Here is a 27,974-nt window from a genome sequence, read left to right as displayed (position 1 = left end):
ACTGCAGCCATGTGGGGAATGAACCAGCGGGTGGAAGATTCCCTCTGTGTTCAAATAGACAGATCTTCAAAGGAAAGCATTGCGTAAGCAATGGCGCGAAGCCAGCGGGGGCAGGACACAAGGCGGGAAGTAGTCCGAGCACCGCCGGCTCCGGAGCTGGCCCCCGATCCTGGACTCACGACCCCGCTCTGCCCTCGGGCGCCGGGGAAACGGAGACCTAACTTCTGGGGGTCGAACTCTGCCGCCTCACGAGCGTCGGCACGAACGAGACGACGCCCGCCAAGAGCCCGCCACCGTCGGCGGCGACTGCCAGGCGACGGGTGACCCCGTCCCTCACCTCGCGGAGCCGCCCGAGCATGCGCCCTTCTCCACAGCCCAGCCCCGGCGCCCGCCCCTCGCTCGGCGCCGCCACGACCTCAGCCCAACTTCCGTTTCCGGGGTCGGCAACGCGGCTTCCGGCGGCCTGACCCGTGCGCGCTGGACCGCGGGGTTCCAGAGCCGGAAGGGCCTGTGCCAGCGGCCGGTGAGCGGGCGGCGGTGCGTCCAGCTGTGGGTGTTGCCCTTGGACCTTCGGCCTGGGAGGGAGGAGCGGCCGGGGCGCGCGCCGGCGCCAGGCGGGTCCTCGGTTCGTCCGGTTGCCGGCGGGGCCTGTGTCGCCGCCCCTCCGCGGCCCGGCGTGGGGGCGTCGCCCCGGGGTTCCCGAGACCGCGGCCATCGGGGGGCGTGGGTTCCTCTCCAGCCCGCGCCGCTGGTGAGCGCTGTGCCCTCTGGCGGGGCGCGCCCCCTGGCCGACGCTGCCTGGAGTTGGGAAGGCGCAGGTGGACCTCGCGGGGACGGAGCGGCCGCAGGCCCGGAAGCGGCCTGGTCTGAGCCCGTCGCCTGTGCCTGGCACGGCGCGAGGACGGTGTCGGTGTCCTCGGAGCCCCAGCGCTGTGGAAACCCTGCGGGAGGTGCTACTCCGCACCTGCCAGCTGACGTCGCGAGGGCTCGCGTGCGTCGGACCGGGCTTAGGGTTCCCCACGTTTCCCGGGCCTGCGGTGGTTAAGTCGTCGCTGTTCGGTTCACCCTTCCTCTCTCTTCATTTTTTAAAAAAAATAGTGAAACAGAGTTTGCTTTTTGTTTTTGCTTTTAAGATTTATTTGTTTTGAAAGAGTAACAGAGGAAAAGAACTTTTCCATCTGCTGGGTCACTGCCCCATGGCCACCAGGGCTAGGCCGGTCCAACCCGGGAGCTTCTCCCGGGTCTCCCACGTGGGTGGCAGGGACCTCAGCTTTTCCCAGGCCGTTAGCAGGGAGCCGGATGGCGGCACCTGTACGGGATGCTGGAGTGGGAGGCAGCGGCTGTACCTGCTCTGCCGCAGTGCCCGGCTCTGAACGAAGTGTAAGGGAGAGAGTACACCTGATGGAGCAGGTGGGCACCTCAGTGGGGACCCGAGAGCCCCAGCTCACATTTGTGAACTCGCGAGTCGCTGTTCACAGCGGGGAGGAAGGTAAATACCGTCTTAGATTTTAGTCGTTGGCCTGGTACTGTGCTGCTCACACAGAGGAGCTGTTTAATTCCTGTTTTGAGGCTTGGCAGCACTAACTTGCTTTGGGTCGCTCAGCCCACGAACGTGGAGGTAGGAATTCCAGGCCACGTTCTTCACCGCTAGCTGAGAGGCCCGGATGCTGAACTGTATTCGAATGTGCTGTGGCAGAAATTCTTACTGTTGACTCTGGAGGTTATGGGATGACTTTCATCCACCCCGGGACCCACACCAGACAGGGCATGCCGTGGCAATGCTGAGTGCCGCCTTCTCTGCTGTGGCGCCTGCGTTGCTTGTGTGGTGGTGACGTGCTGTTGTGCAGCCTGGCCCGGTGCCCCCATTTCTTCAGCTCTGTAACACAAGCATGAGGCGTTCACCAGGCGAGCAGACCAAATAGAGTTCAGTGTTGTTCTTGCTGCCCTCCAGAGCGTGTATCCTTAATCATAATTGAAATGCAAGGTGACGATGTTTCTGTCTGTACCGATGGTAGGGATCTTGACAGCGCTGCCAACATGTCTGACGGTGAAGAAGCCACTAACCACCTTCTGGACGGGACCCTTCACGAGAGCCAGGCTTCTGTACAGGCCGCAGAGGGTGGCCTCCAAAGTGAGTCTGCACGTCTCCCAGTCACGATCGGCGCCACAGTTCCCACTGGCTTTGAGCAGACTGCCGCGGACGAAGTGAGAGAGAAGCTGGGCTCAGCATGCAGAATCAGCAAAGACCGCGGCAAGATTTATTTCGACATTTCAGTGGAAAGTCTGGCTCAGGTTTGAAGGAGACAGTATTTAAATAGCTTTCTGAATCTGTCATTTTATGATATGCTTATGGCTCCTTTTTTGCTTTTCTCTGCCCTAAATCATGTGATTTCAAAGTTTTATGCATTTTTTTTAATTTATTAATTTATTTGAAAGGCAAAGGTAGAGAGAGAAGGGGAGAAAGAGATATTCCGTCCACCAGATGGCTGCAACAGCCAGGGCTAGGTGAGGATGAAGCCAGGAGTTTCTGCCAGGTCTCCTGTGTCGGTTCAGGGCCCAAGTGCTTGGGCCATCTGCTGCTTTCCCAGGGGCATGAGCAGGGCTGCATTGGCAGTCGAGCAGCCAGGGCTGGAACCAGTGCCCATACGGGATGCAGGCATGCAGGTGGAGGCTTAGCCTGTGTGCCACAGCGACAGCCCCGGTTTTACGCATTTTCTAAAGGGTACTGATTTGTGAGTTTTACTGAGTTTAGTACGTTGTATTTTATGTATTTCCGGATTTTTACTGTATTTTCAGAGGTGATCTAGCATTCCCCAATAGTGAATTCCCCAGAAAAATTCTTATGTGTCTTATTAAGAGGTTCTGTGTATCTGTTACACATCTCTTAGTTTGTTTACTGGCTGAAGTTTAGGCCCTTTTTTTTTGACTAATTTATTTTACTTAAAAGGCAGAGTTACAGAGAGACACAGGCAGAGACAGAGAGAGAGGTCTTCCATCCTCTGGTTCACTCCCCAGTTGGCTGCAACAGCTAGAGCTGCGCTGATCCAAAGCCAGGGGCCAGGAGCTTCTTCTGGTCTCCTGTGCATGTGCAGGGACCCAAGTATTTGGGCCATCTTCCACTGATCTCCCAGGCTGCAGCAGAGAGCTGGATTGGAACTGGCACCCATATGGGACTCACATACTGCAGGCAGCGACTTTACCCGCTACGCCACAGCACTGGCCCCAAGTTTAGGCTTTTGTAATGAAGTACATGAGCAGAGTTCTTTTCTTCTTTTAATCTGTGTGAAAGAAATTCTTGCTCAAAAGTGATGAGAAATGTTGAAGGTGAAAGGCTGAGAGTGAGCAACCTGCCATCTCACCACCACACAGGCGACATGCAGTGGCGTTGTTGACAGCTGTGTGTGTGTTTCAGCAGTGTGCCCTGAGCTCTGAGTGTCTGGCCTAAGTATGTAGGCTGAACTGGGAAGCAAATATTTTCCATCCAGTCAGTGTTTTACTTAGTGCCCTTGGCTGCTTTGTGAAGATCGGCGTTATTAATCATTTGGTTTGGGAAGAGTAAGTCATTTGTTCAGACTCACTCAGCCACTAATCCCAGAGCTGGGGCTGAAAGCCCGTGCTCTTGTCCACTGTGTGTGCAGTGGAGCACAGGCAGCCATGAGGGCTTAGGCAGAGTCTCAGCCCCCGTCTCTCCCAGGCCCGTGTAGCCTTTCGCCTCTTTGCTTCCAGCTGTGCCTTGCTTCCTCCGGGGCAAAGCAGCAGCTGATGGGAGAGCAGTGAGATGGGAGATTTCTAGAATACAGAGTATAGAGACTGACTCTTGAAAACGTTGTGGTTAATTTTTTTCTGTTGGTAGCTTTGTTCATTCAAAAGCTTTCTCAAACCCTTGTTTCTCACACTTTTTTTCCTGCCTAGGTTCATTCCCTGAGATCGGTCGATAACTTATTTGTGGTGGTCCAGGAGTTCAAGGATTACCAGTTCAAAAGCACAAAGGTGAGCTTTTCCAGCGTGGCAGCTGATGTTGGCCATCTTCCCCAGCGAGGTTATTTCTCCTTCGCACTTTCTATTTATCCTTTAGCACTACCCTTCTTTTCATAATAGAAGATAGTAGGAGGCTTTTACAGTACAACCTAGAAATTTTCTGGCAGTCTGTCCCAGAGGTCGTTTTTGAACATTGGTAAAGAAAGGCATGGATGTTTGGCCTGGAGGTTGAAGTGCCCTTATCCCCTGTCAGAGTTCCTTCGTTCAATACCTGACTTTGGCTTCTACTTCCATCTTGCTGTGAATACAGAATCTTGGGAAGCAGTAGTGGCAGCCCAAGCAATGGGTCCTTGCCATCCGTGTGGGAGACCTGGCTTGAGTTCCCAGATTCACTGTGGAAAAGGCGTTTGTGGGGGGAGTGAACCGTGGAAGGGAGCGCACACATGCCTACTCCCCCCCCCCAATAAAAAATAATTTTTTTCAATAAAAAACTTTATAAATCAGTGTTGAAAACAGTGAAATTTATAAGGAGTGAAACACATTGTTTGACATTTTTGCAAGACCTGTGAACCTCAGGTCGGTTTTGCTGATGTACTTGTGCTTGATAATGAGATTGCCTGCAGAGTGTGAAGCAGAGAGATCGTCTGTGACCACTGCAGTCACGCTTCCTCGCCATCCTGCTTCCGCTCTGCTTGCTTTCATAACCTCGTGGAAATGAAGCCAAAATAATATCTCAGTACTTCTTCAGTTGTTAAGACAACAGCTTTGTTGCCAACGTGTGTTTAGCGCTGAGTCCTAAATAATCAGCTGCCGCCTAAACTGAAGGTTGAAAATAGATGCAGCAAAGGTTGTAGGTTTTTTCCACGTTCATTTTTGGTCAAATTTACAGACTAAAATGCTTAAACACTTTTTTCTGTCACTTTTTTTTAAGATTTATTTATTTTACTTGAAAGTTAAAGTTAGGCAGAGGTAGAGAGAAACAGAGAGAGAGTTGTCTTCCATCCACTGGTTCACTCCCCAAATGGGTGCAATGACCGGAGCTAGGTTGATCAGGAGCCAGGAGTTTATTCTGGGTTTCCCACCAGGGTGCAGGGGCCCAACTACTTGGGCCATATTCTACTGCTTTCCCAGGCCATAACAGAGAGTGGGGTGGGAAGTGGAACAGCCAGGACTTGAACTGAGCCCATATGGGCTGCCGGCACTGCAGGCGGTGGCTTTACCCACTGTGCCGGCCCCTGTTTTCTTTTCTTAGAATGATAGTTGTTGTATGCTGCCTGTTTCTCTAATTTTTATTTATTGAGAACAGGTTGGTTTCCAAAACAGTATTTAAAAATCATTCAAAGTGATAAGAACTCACAGCCCTAGAAAGCAAAACCAAGCCAAAGAGAATTCACTCTGAAAATAGATGAAAATGTTATTTATTACATGTGTAGTTTTGAACCTTTCAGACTTCTGATAGTTGCTGCCGACTGAATCCTGTCTGTGAAATTGATAAATAACAGGGAATTTTCTGAGAATTTGTGGTGCTAAATAGTTTGAAATTTTGTTGGCCAATTCTATATGTGAATAAATGTTAACAGGCATTTTTTGAAAACTGTGCTTCTAAAATTCTTGCTTCTTACTCAACGAGACGTTATTAACGTCTGTTAAATGCCCGTGTTCAGGTTATTCTGGTGATTTGGGTCTCCCCGGCAGTGGGTCGGGTGACTGGCATGATGCCGTGCGAGCTGGTTTTCCAGAGCGGCCTGCGGCAAGTGCAGAGACGCTTCTGCCGCGAATCGCAAGAAGAGCAGCAGAGAGCAGCCGGGTCAGATGTGTGCCAGGAACCTGACCGTCAGAAACTGTCGGGCCTTTCAGTTCTGGACTTAAATTGCAACGTGCCCATAAAGCCTCACTTTTAAACATACGCTTTTAGCTTTCATTCTGTTGATTTAGTGTCTTTTATATTGCTTTCCCTTATCTTAGAAAAAGCCTGTAGCGAATGCATTCTAATGAGTTCTGTTATTTTTAGATACTCAGATAATAACATGAATTTATTATCTCCCATTCTAGCAGAAGGCTGACAAATCTGTGTTGTATGTGGTTTTTTAAAGCTAGCTGGTGCGTGTACTTAGGGCAAGCGTGTGCAGACAGAGCATGTGCAGGGGGAAGGCAGTCTCTGTGCCTGTGTCCTCGTCAAGCAGTGCCTTCCTGGAGGCAACAGCTCTCACCAGTTTCTCGTGCATCCTTCTAGAGAGATTGTGTGAATGTGTGTGTGTTGTTCACTTATTTACACGGAGGGAAACATCTCATCCGTACTGTTTTGTGCTTTTTTTTTTTTTTTTTTCCATGCATCTTGGAGATCATTCCAGAATCCTCCCCAAGTTGACTGCATGCATTGAATTCTCTGGGTTTGTCCTAGTTGAACCAGCCCATTTTTATAACATCAAGGTTTTCCTTTTTTTTTTTTTTTAATCACTCTTTTTGCTGTCACGGTGGTGCAGTGGATATTCTCTATATGTCCTTGTGCCTCTTCAATTTGAGGGTCATCTTTGTGTTTAATAAGAATTTCTCCCATTGATACTTACTGATGTTACAGAAATGTTTATTTTACTTCTGTCGCATTTATGTTACCCATTTTGCTTTTTTAAATTTCTTTTTTAATGTATATTCTTTGTTTTTTCCATGTATGTGTTTTATAACAGTTTGGAAGATTTGTATTTGTGTTCCAGCTATTACCTTGATAACTCAAACTTGATTTTATTGCCATAATCTGCAGTTTTTTGAATTCCTAAGGAGAGCAGTGTTGAAATTGGTGTTTTCTCCACCTTTCCCCTTCCAGTTTTGTTAGGTGTTTTAGTGCCGACTGACGCTGAAGTAGACTTGATTTGTTTCTCAGCTTTGCCCTTCTGCTCACTGCCCTCTGAGTGCAGACCAGGACTTGAGTGTGCAGAAGTTGCCTCCTGTCTTCTCTGCGTTTCCTTTGCCATCTGCTCACCAGGCTGTAACACTGACCTTCCATTTTACACTCACATTGCCTACCTGTGTGTTCATTGTAGACTAGAAGTTTGATAGGTTATAAGTGCATTACTTGTCCTTTGTTGAAGTTTTTCCATTTTTCTCTCGAATGGCATGACCTCAGCAATGCCTCTTTTAGCTTTTATGTGGTTAGTAGTTCAGATATGAAATTTGGAGTTTGGTTTTCCTTCTTTAATCACAGTAGGCAGTGTTGATTCTCCACTGGTGTTAAATGTTGCCATGGAAAATTCTGAAGCCATCCTTACATTTTTTTCCTCTTATTTATTGCTTTCAGAATATTTTTGCCTGATGCCCAGATGATGTTTTTATTATTCACAATCTAACAAGTTTACCATAAGGTGTCTTCTAATAAGAAATTCACCTTACATTTCTGTGAAGTTTTCTTGAGTTATTGAAAAAATTTTATTATTTTAGATCTCTTTAAGGAAACTAGTTATACTTTTGTAGCATCTTTTTTTTTCTGTCTTTCATGTTGATCATTTTCTCTCCAGTTCTTTGCTTTTTTCTCTATTTTTTTTTAAGACTTATTTATTTTGAAATAGTTAGAATGAGATCTTCTACCTGCTGGTTCACTCCCCAGATGGAACTTTATCTGGGTTTCCCACATGGGTGGCAGGGGCCAAAACACTTGGGCCATCTTCCATTGCATTTCTCAAGCCATTAGCAGGGAGCTAGATCAGAAGTGGAGCAGTCAGGGCACGAATTGGCTGCCTCACGGGATGCCCGCAGCTCAGGCAGCGGCTTTGCCCGCTACACCACAATGGCGGCCCCTGTTTGCTTAGTTCCTTGCTTATGGTTTCAGCAGTGTCTTCTCTGTGTGCTGCTTTCAGAATGTGTGCGTGGTTTAATTTTTGTTTGTTTTTGAATCCTACTTTTTTTTTTTTAACTTTCCAAGTTTCTGTTACATCTCCTTTTGAGGCTCACTCCACCTCTTTCTGCCCTATGTCTGTTCTGAGTTCCTATTTTATAAAGGTACTCCTTTGTTCCATTTGTGGATATCATGTCTTGTGTTTGATAGCAGTTTTAAATTCGCTCAGTTTTTCTGTTTACTGGATAGAGCTTTCTTTTGCTGTTTGTGTTTCCGTTCATGTTGCCTTTCTTCCTTTTATGACTTTGACTGAAGTCCTGATGATGTTTTATGATTGCTCATCTGATGATGAGGTAGTTCCTCTTGGGCTTGGTATTTATAAGAGGTATATGAAGTTTATATTCCTTAACTAAAAGGTTTCTGGGCAAAACAAAAAACAAACAAACAAAAAACCAACCACAAACGAGGTTCTTATGGTGGGAGAAACCAGGAGGGTTTCCAGGCAAGCCAGAAGTCTCTGGTACAGAGGATTTGGGGTGGATTCTTCTTCTTTTTCACAGCTTTATTGAGTTAGAATTTCCATGCCTTCCTCTTTCTGCAAGGGATCAGCAGCTACAGAGTAACTCACAGAGCAGAGTCTCCCCAGCTCCACCCGGTGACGGTGAGGGACCGTTTCCTGCCAACCCAGCATGCCTGTGAGATCCCTAGTCCAGCCCCTGTTTCACTCTGCTGCTGCCTGCTGCATCCAGGCCCAGGGAAGCCCCCTTATCAGTCCAGCTCTTCTTCCCTGCTGTTCCACCCAGGCTGTGTTTGTTGCCTGCTTTGTGGTTCAGAATTACAGGTGTCATGTCGATTGAATTAAGGTGGAATTGATGTCCCTGTTTTGTTTGTTGTTGTTGTTTTTATAACGGTTTCTGAAGAAAGAAAGGGACTTAGAGGCTTTCCTGGTGTTACTCCACAGGCTTAACCCTACCGGTTGTCTAGAGGCTCTTTCTAGGAAAATTATTTCTAAATAGAATCAGATTGGCTAATCCTGAAGTTTTATAATTTTTTGGCATTTTTAAAAGCAGCAAAGCCTCCACTCACTCCTGTTTCCAAGTCTCAGTTCCATCAGTCAGCACTAATTTCTTTCTAGTTTGGTCTTGCGTAGTGTCCACCATTTGTGCTGGTTCTGGGTGATAGAACTTTCTGGTGGGAATGTGTGTGCAGCGTGGTAGCCGCTAATTCTGAGCTGTGGCTAAGGTGGCTGAGGAGCTGAGTGCTTGCCTTCGCCTCATCACTTACCTTTCTCAGCGCCACGTGGGACAGCTCTGTCCTTCCCATCTCCGTGTTTTACCACACACTGACCGGCACCGTTCTCATGGCTCATAGCCGTGGTCAAGGTGGATGAGGTCCTTTCCTTACGCCATGCTCTCACCTTCTGGGGGGACCCCTGATGTAGAAACCGTACCCTCTAGGGGACCCCTGATGTAGAAACCGTAAACCTAGAGCCTCAGGTAATGCTACGGATGGTAGACACTGCTTGGAAGGACTGAGGTAAGTGGAGCACGGCTCTCAGAGGCTGTGCCTTTAATTGTCCTTGGGTAATAAGAGAGAGGCCACACAAGGGAAAGCAGGAAATGAGGGTCAGAGGGGCCTTGAAATGATACAGGGAAATAGGCAGGAGTCAGGTGGGTTTTGTAAGGAATTGAGATTTTGTCTGTGCCGTGGGAAGCTACTGAAAGACTGTTATTAAGAGAGGGGCATCACTAGATTGAGTTTTTTAAAAATAACAGTTCTCACTGCTACTTTCAAACTTGCTTAAGGGGATTTATTTTCCCTTTCAATAAAATTTTGCTTCTGAAGCCTGCATTGTGGTGCAGCAGGTTAAGCCGCCGCCTACTTGTTGGCATCTCGTATGAATGCTGGTTTGATCCTCTTCTGATCCAGCTCCCTGTTAATGTGCCTGGGAAAGCAGTAGAAGATGGCACAAGTGCTTGGTCCCCTGCCACCCATTTGGGAGATTCAGATGGCGTTCCAGGCTACTGGTTTGTGCCTGGCCCAGTCCTCACCGTTGCAGTCATTTGCGAGTGAACAGTAAATGGAAGATTGGTTTCTCTCTCTTCCTCTCTCTCTCCCTCTGTCTCTTTCCCACTTCCCTTCTTCCCCTCTTCCCTACCCCTATCTCCATCTCTGTCTCTGTCAGTCTACCTTTCAAACAAATAATATTTTTAAAATAATTTTGCTTCTTAAAATATGTATGCACAGCACAAAATCCAAAAGATCCAAGAGGAAGTCAGTCAGAGTCGCCCTTCCTCCCCTCGTTCATCCACCCACTTCCCCTCCTTGAAAGTAGTTTCTTAGAGCTTAAATTTTAACCTTGAATCCTTCCTTTAGCTCTGCCATTCTGTCTTGAGTTACTGTAGAGACTTATGTGAGACTCATCATTGGCTGGTGCGATTTGGATTTCCTTGATTGTAGGCATTTTACTTACTATTGTTCGGACCCCACCCACCCTGGCTTTAGTGGTCAGTACAGTCTGTAAGCAAAGTAGAAGTTTATTTATTTAGTGAGAAATGAATGGTTTTCATTTGTTGTATTTTATAGGAAGAAGTTCTAAAGGACTTTGAAGACTTGGCTGGGAAACTGTCATGGTCAGACCCTTTAAAAGTGTGGGAAATGAACAGCAGTTTCAAGAAGAAAAAAACAAAACGCAAAAAGATAAATCAGAATTCAAATAAAGGGAAGACTGATAATGGACAAGGAGACAAAAAAGATGAGAGAGATGTTAAGAAAGAGTTGACTGGCAGTGCTTCAGAGACACAGATCTTGGACTATTACGAAAACCCAGCCATCAGAGAGGAGATCTCCACGTTAGTCGGCGATGACTTGGCCTCTTGCAAAGATGAGGCTGATGAAAGGTCGAAAGAAGAGGCAGATGCATCAGTGCTGCGCTTCAGAGTCACCTGCAACAGGGCGGGAGAGAAGCACTGCTTCACCTCCAACGAGGCTGCGAGGGACTTCGGAGGTGCTGTTCAAGAACACTTTAAGTGGAAGGCTGACATGACCAGCTTTGATGTGGAGGTGAGCACAGGCTCTCACTGGGATGCTTCAAGAAGGCTGTCATAGGTTGATGACGTTTTCAGACTAACCCAGTCTTGGGGACAATTACACTGGAGCAGTAGAGCTAGCAGGGTGTGGTTAACAAGAGCATGGGTTATGGAATCAGCACTAGATCCAAAGCTGAACGCCAGAGCTCTATACCTTTGGCCCAGATCATCTGGCATCTGTTCCATTGGAGCCAATAGTAGTACTTACCTTGAAGGATGTTGTGGACATCACATGAGATGATATACACCTAAAGGATTGCATCATGCCTACTGTATTCTAAGTGCTCAATAGTTGGGAGCTGTCAGGACTTGGGCTTTCTAATTTCTGATCTAGTCCTGGTTTCTACACTACGCTGACTTTCAGATTATAATATTCAGCTAGAAATAAATTGCTTTTGTGTATCTTGGTCATGGAGTTTTGCTACTAATTAAAGTAAACTACATTTTTCGTTTTTTTTTGTTTTGTTTTGTTTTGTTTTTTTATTTTTTGACAGGCAGAGTGGACAGAGAGAGAGAGAAAGGTCTTCCTTTGCCGTTGGTTCACCCTCCAACGGCCACCACCAGCCGGCGCGCTGCAGCCGGTGCACCGCAGCCGGTGCACCGCCCTGATCTGATGGCAGGAGCCGGGTACTTATCCTGGTCTCCCATGGGGTGCAGGGCCCAAGCACTTGGGCCATCCTCCACTGCACTCCCTGGCCACAGCAGAGAGCTGGACTGGAAGAGGGGCAACCGGGACAAAATCCGGCACCCCAACTGGGGCTAGAATCCGGTGTGCCAGCGCCGCAAGGCGGAGGATTAGCCTAGTGAGCCGCGGCGCCGGCCAGTGAAACACATTTTTAAAACAAAGCTCGTGCCAGCAGCTTAAGCCACCTAGGACCCCTGCATCACATATTAGAGTGCTTGGGATCAAGTCCCACCTCTGCCTCCGTTTCCCATCCAGCTTCCTATTGATGCACTAGGGAGGCAGCAGATGGTGGCTCAAGTACTGAGTCCCTGTTACCCACCGGGAGACCTGGGTGGAGTTCCTGGCTATTGGCTCCTGGGCTCCTGGCCCAGTCCCTGCTGTTAGAGTGAACTAGTGCATAGAAAATAGATATCTCTGTCTCTCTTTCAAATAAATAAAAATGAATGACTTAACACTGTGAAAAATGGCCTGGCATTGTGGCACAGCAGGTTAAACTGCAGCTAGCAGGATAGGCATCTCATATCAGAGTACCAGTTGGAGTCCCAGCTGCTCCGCTTCCAGGGCAGCGTCCGGCTAATGCGCCTGGGGAGGCAAGGAGAGATGGCTGAGGTCCTGGACCCCTGCCATCCATATGGGAGACCAGGATGGAATTCCTGGCTCTTGGCTTCAGCCTGGCCCAGACCTGGGTGTCAGGGCCATTCGTTTGGGGAGTGAACCAATGGATGAAAACTGGCTCTCCCTCTTTCTTCCTCTCCCTGCCTTCCAAGTAAGTAAATCTTTTTTTTTTTTTTTTTTTTTTTTTGTTTTGTTTTGGCAGGCAGAGTGGACAGTGAGAGAGAGAGAGAGAGAGAAAGGTCTTCCTTTGCCGTTGGTTCACCCTCCAATGGCCGGCGCGGCCGGCGCGCTGCAGCCGGCGCACCGCGCTGATCCGATGGCAGGAGCCAGGAGCCAGGTGCTTTTCCTGGTCTCCCATGGGGTGCAGGGCCCGAGCACCTGGGCCATCCTCCACTGCACTCCCTGGCCACAGCAGAGAGCTGGCCTGGAAGAGGGGCAACCGGGACAGAATCCGGCGCCCCGACCGGGACTAGAACCCGGTGTGCCGGCGCCGCTAGGCGGAGGATTAGCCTAGTGAGCCACGGCGCCGGCCCCAAGTAAGTAAATCTTAAAAAACAAAAACCTCAACTTCTTCAATTCAGTGCTAATACTCACTGTAGAGCAAGCTCTTTTCTTTCTGAAATTCCTTTAGGTTCCCAAAGCCTGGTTCCTCTGTTGAGCATGCTTGCTGCTCAGTGCTGTATCAGAATGACTCGTGGGCAGGAGGAATGGCAGGCTTTGAACCTCTGGCAACCTGAAAGACCCCTGACTTGTTTTTTGTTTTTTTGTTTTGTTTTGTTTTTTGTTTTTTTGACAGGCAGAGTTAGACAGTGAGAGAGACAGAGAGAAAGGTCTTCCTTTTTCCGTTGGTTCACCCTCCAAGTGGCTGCTGTGGCCGGCGCATTGCTGCTGGTGTGCTGTGCCGAGCCGAAGCCAGGAACCAGGTGCTTCCTCCTGGTCTCCTCCCATGGGGTGCAGGGCCCAAGGACCTGGGCCATCCTCCACTGCCTTCCAGAGCCACAGCAGAGAGCTGGACTGGAAGAGGAGCAACCAGGACAGAATCCGGCGCCCTGACTGGGACTAGAACCCGGGGTGCCAGCGCTGCAGGCGGAAGATTAGCCTAGTGAGCCGCGGCGCCGGCTAGACAGTTGGCATTTTTACCAAGAAGTCAGTTTCTGTTACTTTTGGGTTACTCAGATCTGGGCACGTCACTCGTTCGTATGGAACATTTTTACACGTCAAATCAGAATAGTCTCCATCTTCTCTCACAGCTGCCAGGAGAATGAACAGGCGAACTAGAACAGTCACATCCCAAAGTAGGCGGTTCAGAGGACAGGTTCCGGAGCTGTGCTGCCTGGGATTCAGTACCAGCTTAGAAGTTCCATGACCATGGGCCAGCGAGCTAAAGCTTATGTGCCTCAGTTTTCTCATCTATGAGGGGGGCTGATAACATTTGGCCTGGAGGGTATGAACATGAAATGAGGTCCTGTGTGTACAGTGTAGAACACTGCCTCGTGTGTAGGAAGTCCTGTGTAATTGTCAGCTGCTGCTCCTGTTGTTGATAACAACATGATGAGGAAATCCTTGGTGGAAGGTTGTAGAACATACTTTTTTTGTTTTTTATCAGAGTAACCATGTGTTAGGAAAACTATAACTGGGACCACATCAATTATGTCACAGACATTATTGTTTAAGGGAGTCAGATTTCTAAAAGTCCTAAATACAAAATAGTACAATAGATGATAAAGCACACTGTTAATTGTTGATTGGTGGGTATAATTTAGAGTTCATTGTGCTAAGTGGTCTTGTTGCACATCTGTATATTTAAAATTTTTTCAAAAAATGTTTAACATTTTTAAAATACATGTTTTTTTAAGAGAGATAGAGGTCTTCCATCTGATGGTTGGAAGCCCTAAAATACGTATATTTAAAAACTTGTATGGCTGGTGTTGTGGCACCTCTGAACCACTACTTGGGGCACCGATGTTGGAGTGCTGGTTCAAGTCCCAGTGCCTCCACGTGCAGTTCAGCATCCTGTTAAGGGCTGCAGATGATGGCCCGAATATGTGGGTCCCTGCGTGGGGGAGACCTGGATGGAGTTCCATTGATGGCTTCAGCCTGGCTGAGCCTCGGTTGTTGCAGGAATCTAGGGAGTCAGCCAGCAGGTGGAAGATTGTCTGTCTTGCTCGTGCTCTTGTTCTCACTTTCTCTATGTCTTTCCTTCTCTGTCACTCTAAACAGTCTTTAAAAAGCATAGGGGCAGCTGGTGCCGCAGCTCAATAGGCTAATCCTCCGCCTGTGGCGCCAGCACCCCGGGTTCTAGTCCCAGTCGGGACGCTGAATTCTGTCCTGGTTGCCCCTCTTCCAGGCCAGCTCTCTGCTGTGGCCAAGGAGTGCAGTAGAGGATGGCCCAAGTCCTTGGGCCCTGCACCCCATGGGAGACCAGGAGAAGCACCTGGCTCCTGGCTTCGGATCAGCGCAGTGCGCCGGCCGCAGCGCGCCGGCCGCAGCGGCCATTTGAGGGTGAACCAACAGTAAACGAAGACCTTTCTCTCTGTTTCTCTCTCTCTCACTGTCTAACTCTGCCTGTCAAAAAAAATTAAAATAAATAAATAAATAAAAATAAATAAAAAGCATAGGGACCGGCGCCAGGGCACAGTGGGTTAAAAACTCCAACCTGCAGCACCAGGATCCCATATGAGCGCCAGTGAAGTCCCAGTTGCTCGTCTTCCAATCCAGCTTTCTGCTATGGCCTGGGAAAGCAATAGAAAATGGTCCAAGTTCTTGGACCCCTGTACCCTCGAAGGAGACCTGGAAGAGGCTCCTGGCTTTGGATCATTTCAGCTCTGCGGTCATTAGAGGAGTGAACCATCAGAATGGAAGACCTCTCTCTCTCTGTCTCTACCTCTCTCTGTAACTCTTTCAAATAAATAAAATCTTTAAAAAAAAATCTTCAAAATATGTTTGTATTATAAATGCTGGGGGGAAATCTGGTTATATAGCCAACCTCTAGATTTCATAAATAAAATAGATGTAGAAGTTAAACAGTAATATACACTATGATTTTTCATTTGTATGAAGTTCAAAAAAAAAATGGTGAAACTAATTTAATGGTGGCAGTGGTGAGATCAGTGATTATCTTGTGTGGATTTTAATGGGAAGACCAAGGGGAGGCTTCTGTGTGGGTAAAACTCAGTGCACTGTACACTTTGCACGTGTCCAGCTTACTGAAGGCAAAGTACCCATCAATAAGAAAGCAAACAAAAAGCCTCAAGTAAGAAGTCTTGAACAGTCCTGACAGTTTTCCTCGTTTGACTTGATAGGTTCTCTTGAACATCCATGACAACGAGGTCCTGGTGGGCATTGCTCTGACAGAAGAGAGTCTCCACCGAAGAAACATAACGCATTTTGGACCTACCACTCTCAGGTCGACTCTTGCCTACGGGATGCTCAGGTGAGAGGGTGGGTTGCTCTGATGAAGGCAGTGCCTGGGCTTGAGTAAGTATTTCTGTCTCTTGCATCCAGTATTGACTCCTTGTGATTCTGAAAACAGCACTTGATCGGCATCTCCATTTTCTTGCCTTTAAAGTGAGAATGAGAGTTTTCATGCACCTCCTACCAGATTTGCTGTTTCTGTTTAGACAGGGTATACTGTTGCTCTGTGTGATCCATCACGTGCAGCGAAGCAGGTGGAAGCAGAGAGCGTTAAAGGTGCATAGCGTGTAAAAATGAAGTTGTATGCACACAGCAGTCCAGGAATAGCCTGGGCTGTCCCCTTTTCATAGTACAGGACCCGTCTTCTCTCATTGTCCCTCCTCTCTCTTACTGGGTGCTTCTGCCCACCACTCGTATAAGTTTATCTACTTTGAGCTTCTGTTTTCCAGACTTCAAAATAGGTTTAATGTGATTCTCAAAAGTTTATCAGTGAGTATGAAATGCAGAAATGTTTGCAGAACGTTTTACCTGCATTGCCTGACCTGTCCTGGTAGTTGAGTGAGTGTGTCCTGGTCCTCTGCACAGTTGTAGTTCAGCACAGGTGGAACACAGTAAGTCAGTGGAAAACTGGACCCATTTGGTTAAGGAACAGCTCAGAGTCTTCACTGATGGAGCAGGCATTTAGTGTCTGCTGCCAGGCATTGCGATTGGAGCCAGGATGCACACTGAGAGTTATTTTGGGTACAGACAATAGAATTTAGAAGTGATGATTGGGTCAGAGGGGCAGTTTTTTGGAATGATAATGAACAATCTTGCGGGATCCCCAGAAAAATTCAAAGCTGTGTCTCAAGAAGAGTGGGTACTAACCTTGGAAAGCCACTAGAGAGCCTTTTGCTCTCGTCTTTGCTCATCTGTGCAGACAGTTGCCCTTGTCTCTGTTTATGTATTTCCAGTTCCAGACGACCAGCCATACTGCCTAGGGCTTCTAGCTCTTTGTCCCAAATTTTTGGACAGAGGATTTCATTGACATAATTTTGGTAAAATGTTCACCGCAACTTACCAGCAGTGACAAGGGAGTACAGGGTTGCCTACTACCCAAGTGTTAAGGGGTAGGAACAGCAAGGGAGAGTTGGACAAGTACTGTGGTGACAACCCAGTATTAATCCCCAGTCATTTGTTTTCAGTGGGAGGTAGAGAAGTTGAGGACAACAGAAGGAAATAGAAACCTGTGGCCTGTGAGGGTGCATCACAGAGGATGCCTGGAATGCCTTCTTTTTTTTAATATATATACATTTTTTTGAAAGAGTTACACAGAAGAAGAGACAGTGAGAGAGATCTTCCATCTGCTGGTTCACTCCCTAAGTAGCTGCAACAGCTGGGGCTGTGTTAGGCCAAAGGCAGGAATCAGGAGCTTCTTTCAAATCTCCCATGTGGGTGCTGGGGCCCAAGCACTTGGGCCATCTTCCACTGATTTCCCGGGCACATTAGCAGGGAGCTGGATCAGAAGTGGAGCAGCCAGGTCTTGAACCAGTGCGTATATGGGATGCTGGTGTCACACGTGGTGGCTTTACCTGCTGTGCCACAGTGCCAACCCATGCCTCCAGCTCTGATTTGGCATCTGCTAGTTTTGTGGGATAATGCATGAAGAGCTTGAATTCATACATACCAAATTCCAGATGCCAAAGTGATTATGTCAGAAATTAAAATCGTATGTTTTTAGTTTTTAAAATTCAAAAGGAAAGAAATACTGAATGTCTAATTCCCAGTAAAGTTATATTGATCAATGCTTTGAGACATGTTCCCCCCTCCCTTTTTTTTTAATATAACAGTAAGGGTTTATTCTAAAGGTGTACATGAAAGAGTGTACATATGAGTATTTTAAAAGGTTTGTAAGCTAAGTTCATTCTGGGAGTGAACTGGGATTTTGGATGATAGTGTGGGCTTTAGTTGTACGTAATGATTTTTTCCCCAAGCACTAGGATAGAGAATTGGCATGTAACTACAAATGGAATTTTTAGTTTTAGGGTTTTTTTTTTAATTATTTTTAAAAAAGATTTATTATTTACTTGAAAGAAAGGACTTGACTGGGTCAAAGACAGGAGCCAGAGCTTCATTTCAGTCTCCCACATGGATGGCAGAGGCCCAAGCACTTGGGCCATCTTCTGCTGCTGACATTTTAGGAGACAGCTTAACCAGCCCCTACATTGGAATTATTAAATGACTTTAGATTAGTACCTTCATAACGTGGTGACAGTCCAGCTTCAGGAGTCATCGTGGAAGTGTCAGCTTTTGTTCGAATCTCTTCACATAGGCTGTTTTTTTTTTTCCTTCCAGGCTATGTGCTCCTCAACCTACTGATATAATTATCGATCCAATGTGTGGAACAGGAGCAATACCAATAGAGGTAATAACTTTTCGTTAGCTGTCAGATAAGCAGGTGATAGATAGATCCAGTATGTTGCTTACTGGGCAAATCACCCAGGTTGAGGCTGTGGACTCACGAGTTTCAGAAGAATCACAGCAGTGAAGTTGCAACTTGCGGGTAAAGAACAATAACAACTCAAGTAAAATAGCCAAGTGCCACAGAGCTAGATAGCACTGTCAGTTCACTGGGTTACAGAGGAGCCCGAGGGTTAGAACCCGTGGGTGAGTTCCCTCTCTGTTAACAGACAGGCTGGTAGACTTGAAGGCAGAGCAGAAACTAGGGGAAGGTGGTTTCCATTTCTGTGAGCTGACTTTACGTTTCTAATCTTCTTAGGTTCCAGGAGGGAGTAAGAATAAGGGTACTTCAGAAAGGTCATGGAAAATGGGATTAAAGGCGAATTTATTTTGGCAAAAAAAATTAAGTTCATGCATAGTTTTTCATAAGATACATTTTTCATGAACTTTTTGAAAACTTCTTCCTTATTTGCATGGGAACCAACTGCAGGGGGATTCCCCAGAGTCATGAGTGGGCAGAAACTGAACAGATGAGCAAGCCCAGAGCAACCCACAGAGGGAAAATTAATCCATCCTTCAGTAAGAAAATGGACATCTGTGATGTGGGAGTTGAAGACCATAAAGGAAATCAGACTTGTTTATGAGACAGGTGGAGAAATCACCCTGGCTGAAGAGCCCTGCACAGGGAGAACCGAGGTGTGGTCACGAGTTCTGGGCACAGAGCACAATGTTGTTGAGCAGTCGACCCTGGTGTGTCTGCGAAACTCATGTCAAGAACAAGACTACAGGGGCCGGCGCCGTGGCTCACTTGGTTAATCCTCCACCTGCGGCGCCGGCATCCCATATGGGTGCCGGGTTCTAGTCCTGATTGCTCCTCTTCCAGTCCAGCTCTCTGCTGTGGCCTGGGAAGGCAGTGGATGGTGGCCCAGGTGCCTGGGCCCCTGCACCTGCATGGGAGACCAGGAGGAAGCACCTGGTTCCTGGCTTCTGATGGGCACAGCGCCAGCTGTAGTGGCCATTTGGGGAGTGAACCAACGGAAGGAGGACCTTTCTCTCTGTCTCTCTCTCTCAGTGTCTATCTGTCAAATAAATGAATGAATGAATAAATAAATAAATAAGGAACAAGACTACAAAGCCAGAGAACAGAGGCCAAAAGAGAACCAAGGAGAGGTGTTAGCTATTTCTCTATAAAAGGAGACATAAGGAGCCAGTGTGGAAAAACCTAAGCTGAATTATGATCACAGTGAGCAAGATTACTTTACTTCTAAAAATTTATATGTTTCTTGGAGAGGCACTTTAATGAGAGAGAGCTTCCAATCTGCTGGTTTCCTCTCCAACTGGCCACAATGGCCAGAGCTGAGCCAGGAGCCTGGAGCTCCTTCTGTGTCTCCCACGTGAGTGACAAGGGCCCAGCCACTTGGGCCATGTTCTGCTGCTGTCCCCAGCATGTTGGCAGGGAGCTGGATTGTGGAGCGGCTGGAACTTGAACTGATGATCATATGGGATGCTGACATCACAGGAAGTAGCTTAACCTGCTTTGCTACAACTCCAGCCCCTGAAATGAGTAAGATTATGAAAAGGACTGGCAAGGTACACTGTCCAGATCTCTTCACCAAAGTATAAAATACTTATGTAGAATACTCTTTAAGCAGTACTACAAACCCAAATCTTTCCAAAACTGAAAAGCAAATCTTTTTTTTTTTTTGGCTGCCTTTTTCACTTTTTCACTCTGTTTTCTGTGGTATACTTTAGGTTTAAAAAAAAAATGTAGGGGAGTCAGAATCCTTTGAGAGGTTTCCTCTAACCCTGTAGGCTGCATCTGCAGTCCGCTCACCCCACATTGGCATGTGTCTCTTCTGTTAGACGCCATTGCAGGCTTCCAGACAGGCGTATGTCCCCCCGTCCAGTATCTGGGCAGGAGACGGAGTGAGGAAGCACCATATCCAGGGTGAGCAGCATTCTACTGTCAGCAAAGAGGGAGGGCTTTGCACTCATCCTGCGCATAGGGCAGAGCCTTCTCTGCTTTATGTCGGAAACTTCCGTCACTGCACCAAACGTGACTCAGGCATAGGACAGCACGCCTCATCCTTTCACAATTCATATGTGACATTCTGGTATTCGTTTTCTGCCAACATGACTTACTTAAAATTACAAAATCTTCTCGGGGATATGGTAGTTGTCACTCAAAAATGTTTATCAGAAGAGGAGATTGCATTTTACTTTGAAATTCTCAGATAATCTAATATATCCAATTAAACTCACAACCACAGAGGAATACAAGTTTGGTCAGTTTGATTTGGATAATTGTTTTTAATTTAATTTCTTTGTTTATTTGAGAAGTAGGTTGAGAGTGAGCTTGTATCCAGTGGTTCACTCCACAGATGCCCTCAGTGGAGGGCTGAGCCAGGCCCAAACTGGAAGCTAGGCATTTCGTCCCTGTGTGGGCAACAGAAACCCAATTACTGAGCCGTCTGCCTCCCAGAATCTGCCGTAGCAGGATGCCGACACCAGGAGCTAGAAACAGGCATCAAACCCTGCCACTCTGATGTAGGATTTTGGTGTCTTAACTACTAGACTAAATGTCAGTCTCTGGCGAATGTTTCTTTTTTCTTTTCTTTTCTTTTTTTTTTTTTTTTTGACAGAGTGGATAGAGAGAGAGAGACAGAGAGAAAGGTTTTCCTTTTGCCGTTGGTTCACCCTCCAATGGCTGCCACGGCTGGCGCACTGCGGCCGGCGCACCGCGCTGATCCGATGGCAGGAGCCAGGTGCTTCTCCTGGTCTCCTATGGGGTGCAGGGCCCAAGCACTTGGGCCATCCTCCACTGCACTCGCGGGCCACAGCAGAGAGCCGGCCTGGAAGAGGGGCAACCGGGACAGAATCCGGCGCCCTGACCGGGACTAGAACCCGGTGTGCCGGCGCTGCAGGCGGAGGATTAGCCTATTGAGCCGTGGCACCGGCATGGCGAATGTTTCTAAATCATGTTTATTTGGGGACTGTAATGCCTTGTCTGTGCCAGGCACTGGTGGGTGAGAAACTTAATAAAGTACTAGGCTGTCCTGGGGACGCTCCTGGATGAGCAGACAGATACAGAAGTAATTAAAAATGGTGTAGCAGAGGAACCCTCCACTTGGCATGCCCATATTACATATCGGAGCACTTGTTCAAGTTCCTGCTGCTCTTCTCCTGATCCAGCTTCCTGCTAATGTGCCTGAGAAGTCAGTGGAAGATGACCCAAGTACTTGGGTCTCTGCAACCCATGTAGTAGATCAGGATGGAGTTCCTGGCTCCTGGCTCTTAGCCTGCCTCAGACCCTGTCTGTTGTAGGCATTTGGGAAGTGAAGCAATGGATGAAGATCTCCCTGCCTGACCCCCTCTGTTGCTCGTCCTTTAATAAAAGTAAACAAATCTTTTTATTTTATTTTATTTATTTTAAAGAGTTACAGAGAGAGGTAGAAACAGAGAGAGAGGTCTTCCATCCACTGGTTCACTCCCCAGATAGCTGCAACAGACTGAGTGCCAATCCAAAGCCAGGAGCCAGGAGCTTCTTCCGGGTCTCCCACATGGGTACAGGGGCCCAAGGACCTGGGCCATCTTCTGCTGCTTTCCCAGGCCGTAGCAGAGAGCTGGATTGGAAGAGGAGCAGCCGGGACTAGAACCAGCACCCATATGGGATGCCGGCACTTCGGGCCAGGGCTTTAAGACACTGTGCCACAGCGCCGCCCCCCCCCCCTTTTTTTTTTTATTTTATTTTGACAGGGTTAGACAGTGAGAGAGAGAGACAGAGAGAAAGGTCCTCCTTCCGTTGATTCATACCCCGCCCCCCCACCCCCCCAAATGGCTGCTATGGCCGGCGCTGCGATCTGAAGCCAGGAGCCAGGTACTTCTTGGTTTCTGACGTGGGTGCAGGCGCCCAAGCACTTGGGCCATCCTCTACTGCCCTCCCAGGCCACAGCACAGAGCTGGACTGGAAGAGGAGCAACCAGGACTAGAACCCGGTGCCCATATGGGATGCTGGCGCTGCAGGCGGAAGATTAACCAAGTGAGCCACGGTGCTGGCCCAGTAAACAAATCTTCTAAAGAGAAGAAGAAAGAAGGAAAAGAGGAAGGATTAAAAATGGAACTACAGAGGCCAGTGCTGTAGTGTAGCAGTTAAAGCTGCCGCCTGCAGTGCCAGCATCCCATATGGGCGCCATGTTTAGACCTGGCTGCTCCACCTCCTATCCAGCTCTCTGCTATGGCCTGGGAAAGCAATGGAACATGGCCCAACTCCTTGGGCCCCTGTACCCACGTGGGAGACCCAGATGAAGCTCCTGGCCCCTGGCTTCAGATCAGCTCAGCTCCAGCCATTGCAGCCAACTGGGGAGCAACCAGTGAATGGAAGACCTCTCTCTTTCTCTGCCTCTCCTTCTCTCTTTGCATAACTCTAACTTTCAAATACATTAATCAGTCTTAAAAAAAAATTTAACTACAGCCGGGACAGGATAGTACAGAGTGCTTGTTTGGAGGAGCCGTTGAGAGACAGCTTGCACAGTTGGGTTGGTATCACAGAAGTTTGACATGTGAGCTGGGTCTTGAGAGACCGCCGGGAATTCAGCAGGCAGAGAAGTAGCAGGAGAACATTTCCAGGAAGGGAAATCGCAGACTTGACAGCACGCCAAGGACTGGATCGGATTGTCTTATTACAGTTGATTGAAATAGTTTGCCGCTTCTGGCTTAATATATACTCTTGTCTTTTAGGGGGCTACCGAATGGTCCAACTGTTTCCATATTGCGGGTGACAATAATGCCCTGGCTGTGAATAGAGCGGCAAATAACATCGCATCTTTACTGACCAAGAGCCAAATTAAAGAAGGGTAAAAATTTAATTGTAAAGATTTTGTAGCATCTTTTAGACTTCACCATTTTTCACTGACATCCGTATAACCAAAATGAACATGAGATGTTATTTAATTTTATTGAAAATATTTTTTATTTTAAAACTTTTTTTGAGTATACTTTCCTTAACCTAAAGCAACTTTTTATTTCTGTTCTCATTTATCTTTTCTTATTCATATTTTTCCCCACATAGTCTGAGTATGGATTCATCTTTATTTTCCAAATTTTAAAGCATTTTTTGTGTTTTTACTTAGTCTGTGTTTTAAAAAAAATTTATTTGTCAATTTGAAAGGCAGAGATACATAGAAGAGAGAGGCAGAGAGCAGTCTGCCTACTCTGGATCACTCCCTAAATGGCCGCAACAGCTGGAGGGGGTCTGTTCAGAAGCCAGGAGCCAGTAGTTTCTTCTGAGTTCCCACGCATGTGCAGGGGCCCAAGCACTTGGGCCATCTTCCACTGCTTTCCCAGGCCATAAGAAAAGAGCTGGATCAGAAGTGGAGCAGCCAGGACTCGATCCAGTGCCCATAGGGGATGCAGTGGCTCAAACCACTGTGCTTCAATGCCACCTCCTAGGTAGACCATTTTTTAAAATACTGCATAATATCCCAGTATATAGAACTCTACAGCACTTATTCGTGTTGCAGGCTTATTTTCCTCTAAATTTGCTGTGTTAAATCACACATTAAATAGATGCCAACATCTTTAGAAAACCAACCTTCACTATTCATTAATTCCTCATCATTGTTACAGACACGCCACTTAAGTCATTGTAGAACTTTTATCTTCTGACCTTATGCTTTCTTCCTACAGTTACTTGATTAAATTGTTGATGTTCTCACTAATATCCTTAGCCTCTTTTACTTTGGAACAGAGGTTGCTTCTCAGAAATAACCTTTTTCTCAATGTTCTATTTCAGAGCATACTTAGGCACCTTTTCCTTTGTTTCCACAGCAGCCCCTCCTGGGGCTTGCCCATCGACACTGTTCAGTGGGACATCTGCAGTCTGCCCCTGAGAACTGGCTCTGTGGATATTATTGTAACAGATATGCCATTTGGAAAGAGGTACGAATGGTGGGGTTTTTTTAATGAGCCTTACTTTCACCTATTATTACTAGTACCCACTTGTCTTCTGTCAGTATTTTCTTTGAACTAATTTAGCAGAGTGAACCAGTGGATGGAAGATCAGTCCACCTCTGTCTTTCAAATAAAATAAACATTTCTTATGATTCAAAATTCTAAGCTATTTACCAATACCTTATTTTATAGACTGTATATACAAAGGTAAAGTTCATGGAAACTGAATTTTGGTATTAGATAATTCTTATTTTGATATAATTCTTTTTAAAAATTTATTTGGGGCTGGCGTTGTTTCATAGCAGGTAAAAGCTGCCACCTGAGATGCTGGCATCTCATATGGTTGCCAGTTCATGTCTTGGCTGTTCCGCTTCGATGCAGCTCCCTGCTAGTGGCCCAGGGAAAGCAGCAGAGGATAGCCACGCTTATGCCCCTGCCAACTATGTGGGATACCCAAAAGAAGCTCCTGACTTCAACTTGGCCCAGCCACTGGTACAGCCCTGGCTATGGCAGCCGTCTGGGTGGTGAACCAGTGGCTGGGCCAAGCCAAAGCCAGGAGCCAGGAACTTCCTCCGAGCATCCCACATAGGTGTGGCCCAAGCACTTCAGCTATTTTCTGTTGCTTTCCCAGGCTCAGCAGCAAGAAGCTGAGTTGGAAATGGAGTAGCTGGGACTTGAGCTAGTACTCATATGGGATGCCAGTGTTAAAGGCAGCAGCTTAACCCACTGTACAACATGGACTCCCATGTAAAATATTTTTAAAATTCATGCAGTTTTATCATAATACACATTTTTAGATACCTATCTTTTGCTACATTTTTTTATAGGATGTTTTTTATTTGACAGAGTTAGTGAAAGAGAGAGAGTTTTGCTACTTTTTTTGACAGGCAGAGTTAGACAATGAAAGAGAGACAGAGAAAGGTCTTCCTTTTTCCGTTGGTTCACCCTCCAAGTGGCTGCTATGGCCAGTGCGTTGCGGCCGTTGCGCTGCGCCAATCGGAAGCCAGGAGCCAGGTACTTCTCCTGGTCTCCCATAGGGTGCAGGGCCCAAGCACTTGGCCACAGCAGAGAGCTGAACTGGTAGAGGAGCAACGGGGACAGAATCCAGTGCCCCAACCAGGACTAGAACCCGGTGTGGCAACACTGCAGGCAGAGGATTAGCCTAGTGAGCCATGGCGCCGTCCGCTACATTTTGTTAAAAATACATATTTGAAAGGCAGTTACAAAGGAGAGACACACAGAGATCTTCCATCTGCTGGTTTACTCCCTAAATGGCTGCGATGGCTTGGGCTGGGCCAGGCTGAAACCAAGAGCTAAGAGCTTCCTCCAGGTCTCCTATGTGGGTGCAGGGGCCAAGCAGTGGAGCCATCTTCTGCTGCAGCCAGAACTCAAACCAGCACCCATATGGGATGCCCACATTGGAGGCAAGGACCACAGCATTGGCCCTGTTTTGCTACATTAAGTGCTTAACTCATCAGACCTTCTTTTGTAGGATGGGCTCTAAGAAGAGAAACTGGAACCTTTATCCAGCTTGCCTACGGGAGATGAGCCGTGTTTGTAGACCTGGGACAGGCCGAGCTGTACTACTTACTCAGGACAAAAAATGTTTTACCAAGGTGATGGACCATCTCAGCCTGTGGTGGCTTAGATCTTTTTAGGTGCACCTGGGGATGTGAGTTTCATGGGATTTGGGTTGTCTTCCCTGAATCCTTCTTAAATGGCACCTAAGATCTGGGTTGATTCCCAAGCAGATTGTTGGCCTAATTGCTTTTCTGTTTTTTGTGTGTACACAGGCGTTATCTGGAATGGGACATGTATGGCGAAAGGTACATACAGTCTGGGTGAACATTGGCGGTCTTCATGCTGCAGTTTATCTTCTGAAACGCACACCTCAAGCTTTTGTTCATCCTTCAGAACAAGATGGAGAGAGAGGAACTCCTTGGTAATGTGGAGTGAAGATGCTTCATAGCATTTGTACTTCCCAACACTGGAAATGTCAACATGAAGAACTTGCTTTGAGAGGACAATGAGATTAAGAAAAGTCTACTCTATTTCAACTTGTGAGGAAGCAGAGCTTTTCCTTGGAGCTGTTTTGAAGGGGTAGCTGGGCGATTAGTATTTTTCTTAAAATGCTTTAAAGCTGTTTAGTGAAGACCCTCATAAAATTGTTCTGGAATTTTGGTTTTGTTTTTTCAGGTTTTATAGTCAGTTATCCGTTGTGTCGAGGGGAATACCTATTAGGTAGCCTGTTAGGCCGTGTCTTTACTGCCTTTGCAGCTTTGCTGTTCAAAAGCTTAAGTTCTGTTTATCTGAACCTCAAAAAATGGATCATCATTACATTTTGTGAAGTGTTTGTCATGTGACAAGGTGAAATCTTGAGACCTATAGAAAAGCTTACTCTCTGCCTTAAAAATTAAACTATGTGCTTGTAACTGAGATTAGTACATAGAACAAAAACAGAAGGCTCGGATTTATGAAAGGGATGTCTGTAAATTGCAGCAGACATATTGATACATGAAGTACGGGCAAACAAGCTCTATTTTAAAACTTTTGTTGCAGTACACAAATGATGTATTGCTTTTCATGTCAGAGTGTTTTCTTTTATTGTTGATATCTTAAAAGGAGAGAAAAAAGGAGGTATCTGAATGAAAACGTGTCAGTTGGGAGTCATGAAAGAGGTCATTTTTTCCTATTTTCTCCTGGATCTGTCTGTGCTCACATTTAGTTCCTTTTCCAGTTGTTAACAAGTCTTTCCTCAAAGAATTTTTTGGAAAAAGAAATAAGCACGTATTGGGTCCTTGTAAAATGGTGTTTCCATAAGCAAAGAGTAGTTGAGTTTTGATGTGGAATTCTTTATAATATTCTTAAAGCGTTTAGTTTGGGTTATTTGGCTGCATTTAGTTTCTGTGTCATTTCATAGGACTACTTATACTACCCGTTGGTGTCTCCATTTGGAGTAAACGGACACAGTACCTCCATCATTTCAAACAGCATTCACGTGAACAGCGTAGGCAACAACCCCAGCTTGTTTTCTCTCTGATCTACCCCACAGTTCAGAATGACTTGGAAGTAAAACATGGATGAAGGTTTTGTATTCTAGACTTCGAGACTGCATTTTCACTGTTATTCAGATAAACCATTGAATTATTTGTGGGTTATGCATAGGTTTTTCTCCTCTAACTAACCAAACCATTTAAACCTCAAATGATGGTTGGTCCGCAATCTGCCAAACCAGAAAGTGCAAGGACCATGTCTCTGTTCACCAAAGTGCTTGGCACAGTACCTGCCTCCGAAGGGACCTTCTATACCTGAACAATTAAAATATTTTTTTGATATTAGCTTAGTGCTTTTGCCATCTTTCTCCCTACTTTGTAGTTCTGCAGTTTGTTGACTAGGCGATGGGCTCTGAACAAGATTCAGAAGTCCTGGAAATGAGCTATGACATTTCGTTCTCCAAGTTGTTTTTACCTTCTAAGTGGGTCTCTTGGACCACAGTAATGGGGAATAAAATCTAATAATGTAGAAAAAAAATCTAACCATGCGAATGCACAGGGAACAGCTGAGTTACATACCACAGTCTATTCTTGGTAATAAGTTCATATATCTTTTTCAAGGGGTAAAATAAAGCAAGACTTTAGAAACCTAAAACAGTCTCTCCCAAGACTCTAACACTAGTGATTTGTGAGAGAACATTTTTGTTTATGCTTCCTTTGACATGGTAATAAGGCTTTCAAGAAACTCCCAAAACCATAGACCTTGGCCTAGGTCAGATAGGAGCCCAGGTCTCCCTGCAGGCTGAGGTGAGTTAAAGAATGGGGAAAAAAAAGTGGTGCTGGTGGTGGTGATTTTCAGAGGTTTGTAAAGTACCTGAAGTACAATTAAGCCTCTCTAAGTGCTAATATTCATTTGTGAGCTAGGCTTAGGAAAATAATCATTGCACAGCCTTCGCCAAGAAGTTCAGGTCAGGTGTCACAGATGA

The 27,974-nt window shown here is 46.6% G+C and overlaps 1 protein-coding gene across 17 annotated transcripts; it reads left to right on the top strand.

Moving 5' to 3' along the window:
- The first annotated feature begins 103 nt into the window (after positions 1-103).
- THUMPD3 (THUMP domain 3 tRNA guanosine methyltransferase) lies at positions 104-27,643 on the top strand. 17 transcript variants are annotated; one of them, XM_070051224.2, is made up of 10 exons: positions 104-523; positions 2,016-2,292; positions 3,913-3,990; positions 10,391-10,867; positions 15,496-15,626; positions 17,942-18,011; positions 22,784-22,899; positions 23,876-23,983; positions 25,488-25,611; positions 25,789-27,643. In XM_070051224.2, exons 2-10 carry the CDS (start codon positions 2,038-2,040, stop codon positions 25,939-25,941), a joined length of 1,512 nt encoding a protein of 503 aa, XP_069907325.1. In that variant the 5' UTR covers positions 104-523; positions 2,016-2,037; the 3' UTR covers positions 25,942-27,643. The 17 variants fall into 17 exon arrangements, with proteins under 17 accessions (XP_069907325.1, XP_069907326.1, XP_069907328.1 ...); XM_070051225.2 differs by having other exon boundaries at positions 23,873-23,983; positions 25,488-25,667; XM_070051227.2 differs by having other exon boundaries at positions 25,488-25,667; positions 25,789-27,333.
- Positions 27,644-27,974: the final 331 nt, after the last annotated feature.

The sequence above is a fragment of the Oryctolagus cuniculus genome, chromosome 10 (genome assembly GCF_051225735.1).
Source record: "Oryctolagus cuniculus isolate XC-2025 breed Fujian yellow rabbit chromosome 10, ASM5122573v1, whole genome shotgun sequence".
Classification (NCBI taxonomy): domain Eukaryota; kingdom Metazoa; phylum Chordata; class Mammalia; order Lagomorpha; family Leporidae; genus Oryctolagus; species Oryctolagus cuniculus.
Note: the sequence above shows the minus strand (reverse complement) of the source record. Positions and strands in the feature narration are given on the sequence as shown.